The sequence below is a fragment of the Phacochoerus africanus genome, chromosome 14 (assembly GCF_016906955.1).
Source record: "Phacochoerus africanus isolate WHEZ1 chromosome 14, ROS_Pafr_v1, whole genome shotgun sequence".
Taxonomy (NCBI): Eukaryota; Metazoa; Chordata; class Mammalia; order Artiodactyla; family Suidae; genus Phacochoerus; species Phacochoerus africanus.
The window spans coordinates 5549147-5564227 of NC_062557.1; the positions used below are offsets into that span (position 1 = coordinate 5549147).

The 15081-nt window shown below is 45.0% G+C and overlaps 1 protein-coding gene across 2 annotated transcripts in view; it reads right to left on the bottom strand.

Moving 5' to 3' along the window:
- Positions 1-12374, bottom strand: part of UNK (unk zinc finger) — a 35276-nt gene extending 22902 nt beyond the window's left edge. Inside the window, exons 1-2 of one of the 2 annotated variants that reach the window (XM_047756607.1) lie at positions 12204-12332; positions 11543-11643 (exon numbers count right to left, since the gene is read on the bottom strand). In XM_047756607.1, the coding sequence (XP_047612563.1) occupies positions 11543-11544 (2 nt within the window). In that variant the 5' untranslated portion in view covers positions 11545-11643; positions 12204-12332. Of the gene's footprint in view, positions 1-11542; positions 11644-12203 lie in introns of both variants that reach the window. The other variant, XM_047756608.1, reaches the window with a different exon arrangement.
- Positions 12375-15081: the final 2707 nt, after the last annotated feature.

Here is a 15081-nt window from a genome sequence, read left to right on the forward strand (position 1 = left end):
AAAACGGAATTTCACCCAATTTTCATGTGTCATGATGTGTTATTCTTTTTCAACCCTTAAAAATATAAAAACTATTCTTAGCTTGCAGGCCATACAAAACAGGTAGCAGACGCAATCTGGCTCTGAAGAGTAGGTATTCCCCAACCACCACACCCTCCCCTCCCCTCCCTTTTGATCTCCATACTTTGGATGTGTTGCTCCTATGTCTGGATAAACTTTCTGGCTTCTCTGCATAAGGTTCCTGCCCCGCCTAGGGGTGCTACTCACCCCCTTTTCCATGGTCCCACAACACTGTGAGCATACAGCAGGTACGGCTGCTACCACAGTTGATTCCAACTGCTTTGTATACAGCTAGGTTTATTCATTTCTGCGCCCCTGCACAAAGCCAGCTCACAGCAGGTGTTTGAGAAAATGTTTGTCCAAGAAAAAGAAAAGGTGTCAACACATCCCAAGCCGTACGAGCCTGGTCCACAGCATCTGTGTACGAACCCAGCCAAACAGAGAAGTAACTCAGATGTTTCTCCTGGCAACTAAGAAATCAGTAAATTCCTCAGCTACCTCCTGCACAATGACTACACAGCCTTGTTCCTCATCCTGAACACTAAATTTAAGATCTTCAGCCTCACAGGCAGACTAGAAAAGCAACCAGTGGGATGGCTTTCTCTCTGTTGCTGGGAATATGTGGAGATAAGTAGAGATATATTAAATTCCTTTTTCTGTTTCCTCAAACAACTAAGAGGTATTATGATGACTATTTGGCAAAAGCTGGGTACAAACTAAAGATATAATAAGTGAAAAAAAACACATATATATAACCAATTAGGTAAACTATGTGCAGAAACAAACACTGCAAAGAAAAACATCCAGTATTATGGATTTTAGTGATTACATTGGCTTTTCTTTACTGTAACTTTAACTGTGTTTAGAATTTTAAAAAAAGGAGTTCCGATTGTGGCGCAGTGGAAAGAGATCCGACTAGGAACCATGAGGTTGCAGGTTCGATCCCTGGCCTTGTTCAGTGGGTTAACGATCCGGCGTTGCTGTGGCTTGTGGTGTAGGCTGGCAGCAACAGCTCCGATTGGACCCTTAGCCTGGGAGCCTCCATGTCCTCCTAAAAGGACAAAAGCCCAAAAAAAAGGAAAAATTTAGGTAAAAAATTGGCATTCCCGTCATGGCTCAGTGGTTAACGAATCCAATTAGGAACCATGAGGTTGTGGGTTCGATCCCTGGTCTCACTCAGTAGGTCAAGACTCCAGTGTTGCCGTGAGCTGTGGTGTAGGTCGCAGACATGGCTCAGATCCTGCGTTGCTATGGCTGTGGCCAGCAGCTGTAGCTCTGATTAGACCCCCTAGCCTGGGAACCTCCACATGCCTCGGGTGCAGCCCTAAAAAGAAAAAGAAAAGGAAAAAAATGCAGAACCCTTGACCCACTACACTGGGCTAGGGATCGAACCAGCAATGTCAGAGACAAGCTATATCATTAACCTACTTTGCCACAGCAGGAACTCCCTAAAATACAGTTTGTTTGTTTGTTTTGTTTTGTTTTGTTTTGTTTTGTCTTTTTGTCTTTTCTAGGGCCGCACTGGAGGCATATGGAGGTTCCCATTCTAGGGGTCGAATAGGAGCTGTAGTCGCCAGCCTGCACCAGAGCCACAGCAACTCGGTATCCGAGCCGCATCTGTGACCTACACCACAGCTCACAGCAACGTCAGATCCTTAACCCACTGAGCAAGGGCAGGGATCGAACCCACAACCTCATGGTTCCTAGTCGGATTCACTGACCACTGAGCCACAAGGGGAACTCCTAAAATACAGTATTTTTTATCTTCAAGAAAATAATGTAAGAGCAGATAAGCTCTTCTATACTAAAAATCCTAAATGACTCATCCAAGCGTGTGTGTGTTTGTAAATACCGATTTCTTACAATGTGCTGAAAATCTTTTCTCATCTTTGAAGAGCTCTAGGTAAACTATTAGCAGTTGTAGACTCAACGTTTGTAAGGATATATATATACACACACATTCTGTTTTGACATCAAACATAACCCACAAACCATACAACTTTGTAATAACACCCACACCAGTGGGAGTTGCCCCCAAATTTGCTTTTAAAAAACAAGGCCAAACAAAGCTAACATTGGTGATTGGCAAATACTTAGACAATTCTGATAAAGCCCTATCTTCTGAAGTAATCCTGGTTTAGAACATTCTCTCTGACAGAAAAAGCAAGCTCAGACGGTATTATTCAGGCAAACAAACGAAGTGTCTAGTGAATTCCTGAGTGCGTCTCGACTTTTCATAAGACCGGCTTTGACCCTTGAACTGGGACCAGTATAACCCCCCTGGACACACTGCAACCGTCCTAACAGGCAGAGGCGCACACGGAAATCCAAAGTACAAGTGCCGCAGGCACCTCGACGATCGAACACTTTAAGGCGAGGGAGCCACTCACAGCAAATGATTTCAGCCCATTCTCCACTGGGCAAGAGCCGACCCCTGTGAGCCGTCAAGAACAAGGACCACGGACGGTACAACACTGGTGCGCGACCAGTCCTACCTGTCCTTGCTTCCCTCCTTTTGTAACTGTCACCTTGCCCTACGGAGCTCAGAACTGGCAAAACTGAGGAGAGAAAGTTCATGGAAATTAGTGACTCACATCGCTAATTTTGGAGACTCTGCGAGCAGTACTGAAAACCCTGGTTCAGTTCCCTAAGTTAGATAATCCAAAGCCTTCCTATGTATAGCTAGCCTGAAAAGCTTCCAACTTGATGAACGTTTCAGTATAAATGTTTTAACGGACGTGTTATTTATTTATTTATTGTGCCTTTTAGGGCTGCGCCCTCGGCATGTGGAGCTTCCCAGGCTAGAGGTCGAATCAGAGCTATAGCTGCTGGCCTACACCACAGCCACAGCAACTTGGGATCTGAGCCATGTCTGCGACCTACACCACAGTTCACGGCAACACCAGATCCTTGACCCACTGCGCGAGGCCAGGGATCAAACCCACATCTTCATGGATACTAGTTGGATTCGTTTCTGCTGCGCCACAATGGGAACTCCTGTGTGTCATTTTGAACACTGTTTCTTGTACAACAAAATCTTTGCCCCTGAAAGACTGGATCCGTTTAGAACACAACTGCATCATGTAAGACAGAGCCAGTCTGATGGAGGCTGTGAGAACTGCGGCTGAAGTGAAATTCCAATCAGTAAGGAAGGGAGGGGGGTGTGCTCTGAAGACAACACGGACCCACGAGCTGTAGAAGTAGTAGCAATGCAACGGAAAGCAGTAACCCGAGCAATGGCACAAGTTTTACGCACTTTCAACGTATTAACTCACTTAATCCTAACAACCGCTTCAGGCAGGCACTATTGGTATTCTCAGGAAACTGACAGACAAGGAGGGAAGTCACTTGCCTCAGGTCCCACAGCCAGCAAGCAGCAGATATTGGCTTCAAAGCCAGATAGTCTGGTCCTGCAGTCACTACTCTTTTTTTTGTCTTTTTGCCTTTTCTAGGGCCGTTCCCATGGCATATAGAGGTTCCCAGGCTAGGGGTCAAATCGGAGCTACAGCCACTGGCCTACACCAGAGCCACAGCGACGAGGGATCCAAGTCGAGCCTGCAACCTACAGCACAGCTCACAGGAACACTGGAATCTTAACCCACTGAGCGAGGCCAGGGATCGAACCTGCATCCTCATGGATACCAATTGGGTTCGTTACCGCTGACCCACAACGGGAAGTCCACAACATCAGGTTCTTAACCTGCTGCACCACAAGGGAACTCCAACAAGTTTCTAATTTATATCTGGATAGGTGTGACTTACACGAATCCTAAAGTGGCAGGCTACTAGATGCTTAGTGCCTATTAGCAGGAAAAATAAAAAAGACAAGCAATGTTCTTACCAAAATTAATAAAAGCTTAGATATAAAAACTACTACAGGAGTTCCCACTGTGGCTCAATGCTAATGAACCCGACTAGTATCCTTGAGGACTCAGGTTCAATCTCTGGCCTCCACTCACTCAAAGATTCTGACATTGCCATGAGCTGTGGTGTAGGCTGAAGACACAGCTCAGACCTGACATTGCTGTGGCTGTGGTCTAGGTTGGCAGCTGAAGCTCCGATTTGACCCCTAGCCTGGAAATTTCCATATGCCGCAGATGTGGCCGTAAAAAAAACAAAAACAACTTTTGAGTTTAAAAAAAAAAAAGCAAAAACAAAAAAACAAACCACAACTATGTAGGGAGTTCCTGCTGTGGCACAGTGGGTTAGGAGTCCGACTGCCAAGGCTCAGGTCACTGCAGAGGTGCACATTTGATCCCCGGCTCAGCACAGTGGGTTAAAGGATCCAGTGTTGCCACAGCTGCGGCATAAGTTGCAGCAGTGGCTTGGATGCAACCCCCGGCCCTGGAACTTTATGGAGTAGGTTCAGCCATAAAAATAAATAAATAAATAAACATTTTAAAAACAAAAAACACCACTTAGGAGTTCCTAGGAACTGTGGTGCAACAGGTTAAGTGTCTAGTGTTGCAACAGCTGCGGCACAGGCTGCAGCTGCAGCATGGATCCAATCCCTGGCCTGGGAACTTCCATGTGCCGTGAGTACGGCCAAAAAGTTAAACAAACAAAAATTCCAAAACAAAACAAAAAACTACTGCTTAAAAATTTTAGTCATAAAACACCATGTCAAAGGCTTTTATCAATCTCTTCTTGCCTAAGCACAACCATCGCTCATCAATGGAAGCACTTTTGTGAACAGGCCAAAATCTCACAGAAAGGTGGGAACAGGGACCTTCCTCTCCTCATCAGAAGTCATTGTGTTAGGACTTATGGTGGCCATATGGTGTCTCAAATACTAACAGAAAAACAAAAAATGAGTTCCCGTCGTGGCGCAGCGGTTAACGAATTCGACTAGGAACCATGAGGTTGCGGGTTCGATCCCTGGCCTTGCTCAGTGGGTTAAGGATCCAGTGTTGCCGTGAGCTGTGGTGTAGGTCGCAGATGCAGCTTGGATCTGGCGTGGCTGTGGCTCTGGCAAAGGCCGGCAGCTACAGCTCCGATTCGACCCCTAGCCTGGGAACCTCCATATGCCATGGGAGCAGCCCAAGAAATGGCAAAAAGACAAAAAAAAAAAAGTCAACTTACGAACACAGAAAGCAAACTGTGGTGTAAAGAAGAAGGAAAGGGAAGAAACATTTCAATAAGCTCAGGACAGGACACTATCACAGGCCTGAGAATCACCTTTGTCTCCTAAATAAACTGAGCCACCAGTAGAAAAAAGGTCACCCCACACACAACACTATGAGATTTTTAAGTTGCTAGGCTCCTTTTCATCTTCTCCTCCTCATATCTTGATACTGCTGTCAAATTCTACACACGGCAAAGAAAAAAAGGGTGAAAGTTGAGGGATTTTACAGAGAAACAAAAAATTTGTTGTGACTCCTTAAACCAAATATTATAGCCACCAATATCATTATAAATGCCTTAAACACGTGGCTGGTCCTTACAGAAAAGCCCATTTTTTTTGGTTGTTGTTGTTGTTGCTATTTCTTGGGCCGCTCCCTCGGCATATGGAGGTTCCCAGGCTGGGGGTCGAATCAGAGCCACAGCAACTCGGGATCCGAGCCGCGTCTGCAACCTACACCACAGCTCATGGCAACGCCGGATCGTTAACCCACTGAGCAAGGGCAGGGACCGAACCCGCAACCTCATGGTTCCTAGTCGGATTCGTTAACCACTGCGCCACGACGGGAACTCCGAAAAGTCCATTTGAATGTTAAAATAATTATAATATCTGGTGAATAGAATCTATTACATTTTACAGGATAGCAACCTCTTCTACCTCCCACCCACCTCAGGAAGTAAACACAATTCACGTTACGAAAGTGCAGGGAAAACTGTGCACTTACAACGGTTATCAATTCAGAAACACTTTAAAGTACAACTCCTGGGAGCTCCCTTGTGGTACAGTCAGTCAAGGATCTGGCGTTGTCACTGCAGCGGCTTGGGTAGCTGCTGTGGCACGGGTTCAATCCCTGGCTGGAGACATCCACATCCCATGGGCACAGCCAGAAAAAAAAATACAACTACCAACAACTAGGAGTCTCAAACTTGCTGAGTATTTACTTCTTATCTCAAAAGACTCTGCAAACTTACAACATGCGGACACTCGCCTAGATGGACATAGGGGGACTAAGCCATTAAGAAGGCTGAGAAAGGAGTTCCCGTCGTGGCGCAGTGGTTAACGAATCCGACTAGGAACCATGGGGTTGCAGGTTTGGTCCCTGCCCTTGCTTGGTGGGTTGGGGATCCGGCGTTGCCATGAGCTGTGGTATAGGTTGCAGACGCAGCTTGGATCCCGCGTTGCTGTGGCCCTGGTGTAGGCCGATGGCTACAGCTCCGACTGGACCCCTGGCCTGGGAATCTCCATGTGCCGCGGGAGCGGCCCAAGAAATAGCAAAAAGACAAAAAAAAAAAAAAGAGAGAAGGCTGAGAAGGAGTTCCCGTCGTGGCGCAGTGGTTAATGAATCCGACTGGGAACCATGGGGTTGCGAGTTCGGTCCCTGCCCTTGCTCAGTGGGTTAACGATCTGGCGTTGCCATGTGCTGTGGTGTAGGTTGCAGATGCGGCTCGGATCCCCCGTTGCTGTGGCTCTGGTGTAGGCTGGTGGCTACGGCTCCGACTGGACCCCTAGCCTGGGAACCTCCATATGCCGCGGGAGCGGCCCAAGAAACAGCAAAAAGACAAAAAAAAAAAAAAAAAAAGGCGGCTGAGGAAAGGTGGCCAAGGAGCTTTTCACAAACTGCAGGACTTCCTATGCTGAACAAAGCTACCAAGCCTGGACAGGTCATGTGTCTAAAGCCTCTCTAGTAGGATCGACTCATATACACTCATTTTAACAACCCTTTCATCAAAAAAATTGAGATAACTTACACAACAAAAAAATTCACCAAAGGTTATATTTCAGTAGTTTTTAGTATATTCATCATGTTGTGTAACCACCACTGTCTGATTCTAGAACATTCCCATCACCCCCAAAATAAACCCCATACCTATTTTCATATGCACTGATTTTACCCAAACTTTCTCCGAAGATCTCTCTGTTGCCCATGCAGGTATTTTAAGATGGCTGGCTGGGGTGAATCTACAGAGTATCTATACGGTAAGAAAACAAGAAAACTATATTGTCCAGGATATTGATCGCAAATCCTAAGCATTTTTAGCAATTACGCTACTGTAACTTTTACATATTGGCTCAGAATGGCAGAGAGACTTACATTCAACTTCCATCTTCACATAACACATTAGTGTGCCCCCAAATTCCTCCAAGGTGTTAAAGGAAGGGGAGACAATCTACTAGGATTAGCCATAACTGTCCATAGCTGCAATTTCAAACTACAGAAGACGCACATGTGGGAAAACCTTCTTTAGTACCAAGTACAGCTGGATCAAAAAACAAAACAAAAAAAACACAACAAAATGAAAAACTTAATCGTTAAGCAAATATTGCCCCCATTTGGGAAAATAAACCCTGGACCAGTCCTATATTTAAGGTAATGTAGCTTTAAACCTTACTCTTACCACTCTTCTCACCTAGAGTCTGTCCTGATGAGAAAAATAACCTTTAGGCAAAGGTCTGGCAGGAAAGCCTACAGATGCGCTGCTCAAGCTGTTCCAGGGCTCTCATCACCTAAGTGAGCTCATGGCTTCTGAGACACACAGGAAGGAGACCTCACCTTTAGGCATCAGGGTGATGAAAGCGGGAGGAAGTAGGTCCACGAGGGTGTCTTGCTTTTGTGCACTTATCTGGGGTGCTATTTCCAGAGAAGGCGCTCCTTTACAGAGTGTGCCCAAGGTGGATTTCTCTAAGTTGCTCTCAGAGTTGTCCAGCTGCCCTCACCAATAAGCCACAGTCTTTGTAGGTTGACAGAAACCACCAGTCAAAGCAGATGCATATGGATTGTGGGGAAGCCTTCTTTAGTATCTAACATAGCTGGATTAAAACAAAAAAACTTAACCATTAAGCGAATCTTCATTTTAACCATTAATTTAGATTATAACAAATATCAACTAGGTGCTTAAATTTAGCATGGGCACTTAACACTTATTAATGGGGATTTTGTGGGCTTGCCTGAAAGCCACAATGAGCTCTCAATTTTTGTCCTGCAAGAAATTAGTTCTCCTTGATAAACAAGTAAACAAGATCCAGCAATGTTTATTGGTAATTTAACTCATTCTTGCTGAGGCTAAGCAATGCTTCCAGTGACTTCCACCGCGCAACAAGTTGTGCCAATATTTACAATGTTACTGTAATTTGCAGTAACGATTTAAATACTGTTCATTGCCTGAATTTTCCAAAGCACAATCAGATGCAATCAAGTGAAGCTCATGACATTTACATAATGTATAAACTAACGAATTTCCCTCAAAATAGCTTATCTATGGAAATACTATTACATTAATTCTGTTTGCTTTTTAAATTTTTTTTTTTTTTTTTTTGGTGGCACCCATAGCATGTAGAAATTCTTGGGCCAGGGATCAAACCTGTGTCACAGCAGCAGCCCAAGCCACTGTAGTAACAACACCGGATCCTAACCTACTGCACAAGGGAACTTCTAATCCTGTTTAAAGATGCCCAGAAAACAGTTCTAAATTTAAATGACACCTGGCTACATAAGGCTATAAAGCATGTCTACCTGTAAGAAAAATCCAGTGGCCAAGAAGCTCCAAGAAACCTTCACATTGAGAAATCTGAGAATCAACCATAGAAAAAAGAATCTCAGAAATATTTAATGTCTTTGAGGCTTATATCCTCTTATAGGGTCAAAATAATTAAGTCAAAAACTGGGATTTTTTTTAAGATGGCATATTTTTTGGTGACCTTTCAACTATACCCTTCTTTTTTTTCTTTTTCAGCCACACCTGCAGCATATGGAAGTTCCCAGGCCAGGGACTGAATCCAAGCTAGAGCTGCAACCTACACCACAGCTGCAGCAATGCCGGATCCTTAACCCACCATGCTGGGCTGGGCTGGGGGTTGAACCTAACTGACTCCACAGAGAGAAACTGGATAAGCAACCCACTGCACGACAGCAGAAACTCCCCAACTACACACGTTTTTGGTTTTTTTTTAAAGGGCCAACACCTGTGGCAAATGCAAGTTCCCAGGCTATGGGTTGAATCATAAGCTGTATCTGCCAGCCTACATCACAGCCACAGCCCACGCCGGATCCTTAAGCCACTGAGTGAAGCCAAGGACGGAACTGCATCCTCATGGATACCAGTTGGATTAGCTAAGCCACAAAAGAAACTCTCCAACTATACACTTTTAACAATATAATGGTTACGCAGGAAAAAGGTCAAAGTCAGCTAAATTTGTAGATACGTTTCAGAACATAAACTGCTCCAAAATTTCCTATTCTTAAATCTGTTTTTATTAAACTCATCTAAAATATAAGATGGACTTTTCTGAATAAAGCTGCATTATATTTAGTCTTCGTCAAAAAAAGAAAAAGACAAATTACCTAGCAAGAATTCATGCAGTTCTCACAGTGAAGAGTACTAAAACAAGCACATTATCATTTTAGTTAGTGCTAAACAAATACCCTGGAACTGTACAAAAGAGGAAATTCTGATATAATCATTTTCTAAGAGTTGAATTCCTTGGGGCAAGGTCAGGTGCCCACCACACCAATTTGCTGAAAGGATTAATTCAAAGTTTCCCTTTAAATAAGGTTATTCGAGAGTTTTGTTTTGTTTTTTAAATATCAACAATTATCCTTCAAACTATGTTATGAATAATCCTCTTGGTTTAGGAAAAGGAGAGCTCAAACTCTAGGGCTTTAGTCGTGGGGTAAGAATAAAGGGCGAGAAGCAAGCCAATAGGCAGGCAATTTTTTTGCTTTTGATGGATTTCAACTGTGTTTGCCAAGACTACTATTACAATGAGTGGGATTCAACTTTAATGCAAATCTCTTCTGGATTATTACAAAATTACCACATGTCACATGAGCTCAAACAACATCAGGTACAAAAAATACACAATATTAACATAATTAATGTATAAGACAGTTTTAAAAGGTAAAATATTTTGACAGGTTAAAAAAATACAAACATTCAAAAAAAAAAAAAAACCAAAAGGGGGTCTCCACCCGGATTCAACAATGGGATCAATGCAGTAGCTAAGATTATATTCAGACTGGAACAAATTCTGGAAAGTCATGCTACAAAAGAGAATGAAAAAAATGCTGGGCAGCTCAAAATTTTATAGCCAATACTCAAAGTTAAAATGTTTGTGTCTCCTAACCTCTAAAGACAACAGATGGGTTCCCCCATTAAAAAAAAAAAAAAAAAAAAACCAGAGCCAACAAGCATACTGGTGCCATCATCAGTGTCCTTATGCTCCCTGTTCCTACGACCTCAGTGAGAAGGGAATGAAGCTTTCCAAATCAAGGTTTTGAATGCCTATAAATCTACCAAGACAGACAACTAATTTCTATCTCTGATTTTTTAAGATAACACACACACACCCCAGAAAATAAAAAGATGGGAACACCTCCAACCACCAACCATCCAATGAGGCTTGGGCTTTACATCTGCTACTGTTGATATACTAAGCCACTTCAAGAGCCAGGACTGATTGATTACTCTGTACTTACCCGACAAGGGATAAAAAGACAGATTTGAAATAAATGAGCATCAAGAGGACAGACTCAGAGACTAACGCAGCTGCTGACTTGCTTCATCCCTCAATTCCAAAATGATTAGCAAGCCTTTCTAATACAGATTCCATACTATACTCAATGACAACCCAACACAGAAACAGAGGCTGCTGAAACCAAGACCCACATTACTAAAAACGTAAAATTGTACTGAAAGACATGGTCTGAGCAACCAGAGATTAAAAATAAGCTCCAATTAGGTGAAGGTGGCAGAAGACCATACTGCTGCCTGACCATACCACTCCCCTTATCACTGAATTCTTCTAACACCAAGGGAAGGATTGCAGAAAGAACTCCAGCACCAAACAATGGCCACATTAGAAAAGTTATAGATGGCATGAGTCAGACTGAAGTCAATAAAGTTTCAAGTGATTTCAATCGATAGCAGAGAATCTCGCAAGGAAACCAATACACTTCCTTAAACCCTCTTTGCCTTATTCCAGAAGAGTTTCCCACTCACAGAGTCTGACTTCTGTGAGCGACGAACGAGAGCTCCCCTGTGTACTTCTAGTTCTTTCTATTCCAACACACGCTTGTTGCTCTGGGTCACCAGACAGCATTACTGTGTGCCCCTTAACGGTTGTTCAACTCCCACATTCCAAATCTCCGGCCAGATTGAGGTACACTTGGGGATCCTTCCAAACATGCACACATTTTGGCAGCCCAAGGAGATGCGAGGCAAAGAGCATCAGGGAAAATGGAAACCCAACATTCTGCTTAAAGGGAGGGCCTGCCTTTTTCACCTTTCTTTCTCATCAAGTACCTAGCACTAGGGAGTTGCTTGAAGTGCCCTGAAAGGAAATAAAAAGACGAAAGGGACCTACATTTAGACACAAGCAGATTCCCAGGAAGAGGTTTTCCATCTTACTGGACTCTTGCAGTGTCAGCATTTGGGGGTCCCTCTGAGGCCACAGCTGGGTTGGGCCTGAGAACATATTCGGACCCCATCACCTTTGGGATCCCTGACTTGGCCTGGGTCAAATGTTTTTAAGTAAATTCCAGCCAAAGTGGACAACACTTGGGCCTTAGGGACGCACAAGGCCTCCTGTGCACAGAACACAGGTCGCCTAACAGAACTTCACGCTAATGGTCATTCATAGGCTGTTCTAGGGCTGGCCCCTTAGGAACGCATCCTGGTCGCGTCTTGGACTTCTTATCCCCCCCGAGAGTGCCTGGGACTGTGGTTTTATGGCCTGAGAACCAGTTAGGCCTCAAAGGCCAGGCCTGAGATGTGTGCACTCTGCACCGCGAGCTCCCTCCTTCCCCACTTGCGGCGGGACTGGGTTTCCCGCCCCACAGCCCGACCAAAGGTTGGTGGCAGTTGGAGGCAGTTAGGACCGGCCCTAGCAGGTTGGAACCGGTCTGGGCCGGGACGGAGGAAAGGGGGGAGGGAGAGGCCGCCTCGCGCTCTCCCTGCGCGCGTGACTCACGCTGGCCGCTGACGTCAGGCGTGCGCGCGCGGCGGGGGGGGGGGGCTCTACGTACGTGTAGTGCTGCGGTTTCTCGGGCTGTGCCTGCAGCACCTGAGCGGTAGCGGCCGGGGGCGCCGAGGAAGCTGCGGAGCCGCCGGGCCCGGGGCCCTTCGACATGGTCCTGTCTTCCTGCCTCTTCGCCGCTCCCCTTTTATTATTCAGTCTGCGCGGTCCGCGCCGAGGCACTAGTGCGCCTGCGCCGCGCCACGAGAACGTGAAGACCCCCCGCACGGCAACGAGGGTTGCTGGGAGTTGTAGTCCTAGGTCAGGCTGGAATTTTACCGTCCGCCGAGGGTTGCTGCCAAAGGAACGGACCACAATACCCAGAGAGCCTTGCAGACGGTATCCCGGATGCTGAGGGCCCGAGACGGTTTCTGGGGATTGCAGTCTCGCCCTGTCTCTCTTTAACAGCCGGTTTCCCCGTTCGTGGGGGAACCTTTGCCTGAAACTGGAGCACCTGGAGTAGAAGAGGCCCAGAGCTAGGGAGGGCTTAACGACTGCTGTGAAACAGTTCCAAGTGTAATTCCACGGCCAACAGTGTAGTAATTATCTCGCCTCCATACTTAGCAAAGCTTGGGCTGGGTTCTGATGCCGCCCTGAGCAATGGGCCTTTGAGCTTCAGGCACCTGGACTCTGCCAACATCCTCGATCGTTCAGCGGGAACAAGCTGAAAATCATAAGGGAAAGTCGGCCTGCTGGAAGTCAGCGTGAGAAAGCTCTGCTAACGAAGAGCTACACAACCCAGTACTCTGTTCCCGCGCCTTTGCTCAGGCGCTCCATATACCTTTACGAGCTCTGAAACCTGGAACTCCACGGTTTGAGTCCTTTCTCAACTCGACACTTGGCCTGACCAATTTGTTTCCAGTACGTTAAGGGCCAAGGACGAACTTAATCTCCATCTAGCATAGTCTCAGGTGCACTGGCAAGTTGCAGGGGGCGTCGAGAAGCATCACAGTGTCCAGAGGAAGGGCCTGGGTTTGAGTCAGGAGTGCGATTTATTATAATTTACCCTAGTTTCCTGCTCTGAATGCCAGCCTTTCTACTTGGGAAAATTGTCTCCTCCCCGCTTCCCTCCAGTCAGATGAAATTCTTCATAGATACTTGAAACTTACCGTCTTAACTTTGTTTTCCTTATTTAATCTATTTAAAGACATTGTTTTAAAGACTGATTTGTATCTTATTAAGTAACATTAACTCATGCTAATCTCGTGAAAGAAACACATTCCCAGTAACCTTAGGGGCAAAGCAGGAAGGGGTAAATGTAAAAAAAAAAGTGTTAATATGCAGGACTGACACATGCCTATTTTATTTAGTTCCGAGTAACCACATCAGAAGCCAAATTGTCAGCCTACAAAGCTGAGAAACGAGTATTTCTTAAACAGGCCAAATCAATTGTTTCACCACTAGGGGCGTTTGAAGATGAAAAATTCCAAAAGGAGAAGCAAGTTGAGGTGTATTGCTTTAATCCTATTAAATGCAGATAATTGGCTTATCTGTTATTACCCCCACCCCACCCCACCCCGAATACCCAAGTGTGATTTGAATGGAGAAAGATGGTTCAGACGGCTGGATTTTAAATGTGTGTGTACCATGAGCTTCAGAATAAGAGTGTACGGGTAGAATTGGGAGATGATATCATCCAAGCTGCTTAATTTACAGGAGAGGAAACCGAAACTCAGAGAGATTAAGTAACTTGCACCGAGTTTCTAAGTCTGTGACAGAACAGGAACTAGGACCGTAGCCAGATGCTGCATCCCATTCTGCATTGTTTGTATCAACATTTTCAGTTGCTCCCCATTTCCTGTGCTGCTTAGAAAAAACATAACCTGTATGACTGCCAAGTAAGGAGGACAAACTATTTCCACTCATCATCCTTAAATGATGAATGTAAATTCATACCTAGTTTCTCCCGAAGCAGTTTTAGTTCCTCTCTAAAAATTAGCAAAACTGAAGGTGGGCAGGGTAACTAGACCATTTCTCTTGCAGAAAGCAGGGGATGAACCGGGTTTGGGATCTCCAGGAAAAGCCTTGGAACACAAAATGGGTGTTAATTTAGGAGCCCGTTCCTTCTCCAGACCATCTGAGCAGTCGAAAAAGATGACAAGGTATTTTTCTGGTTACATCCCAGGACATTTGACAGCTTTTTATGCAGGATGGAACCAGTACCCTGTTTGTGGGCTAAATTTACGCAGGTTCTGAGAACAGGTCAAGAGTCTCCATCTTGGTTTCTCTATGTGGTCTGGCCTGAATGAAATAGCTTAATTTTTCCCCACCCTAAACTTTGAGCAGAAGGCAGAAACTAACATTGAATTATCGCATGAAAGTTTAGATATATGGAGAATTAAGTAAATATTGTGCAGTGTTATCATTGAGAGAGCTGAAATAACGAGAGGAATTTGGAACCAGAGTTTGGGCAGAAGGTATTTTTGCCCTGCCTGCTTTTTCTTTTCTTTTTCTTTCTTTCTTTTTTTTTTTTTAAGGGCCACACCTGCAGCATATGGAGGTCCCCAGGCTAGGGGTCCAATTGGAGCTGTAGCTGCCAGCCGCAGCCACAGGAGCTGAGCCACATCTGTGACTCACACCACAGCTCACAGCAAAGCTGGATCCTTAACCCACTGAGCAAGGCCAGGGATCAAATTCACGTCCTCATGGATACTAGTAGGTTTTGTTAACCACTGAGTCATGATGGGAACTCCTGTGCCTGCTTTTTCAAATTGTGAATTTTTTCCCCTCACTATTGATGGTGAAAGGGAGAACTTTGGTGTCACAAGTAAATTTTTTGAGGTATTTGTATTCATGTACAGTAAGTCTCTAAGTTGAAATCTGCATGTACCTGGTTTTGTTGTTTTTTTATTTCAATAACTTAAAATATTCGGTGAGCCCAGAGTAAG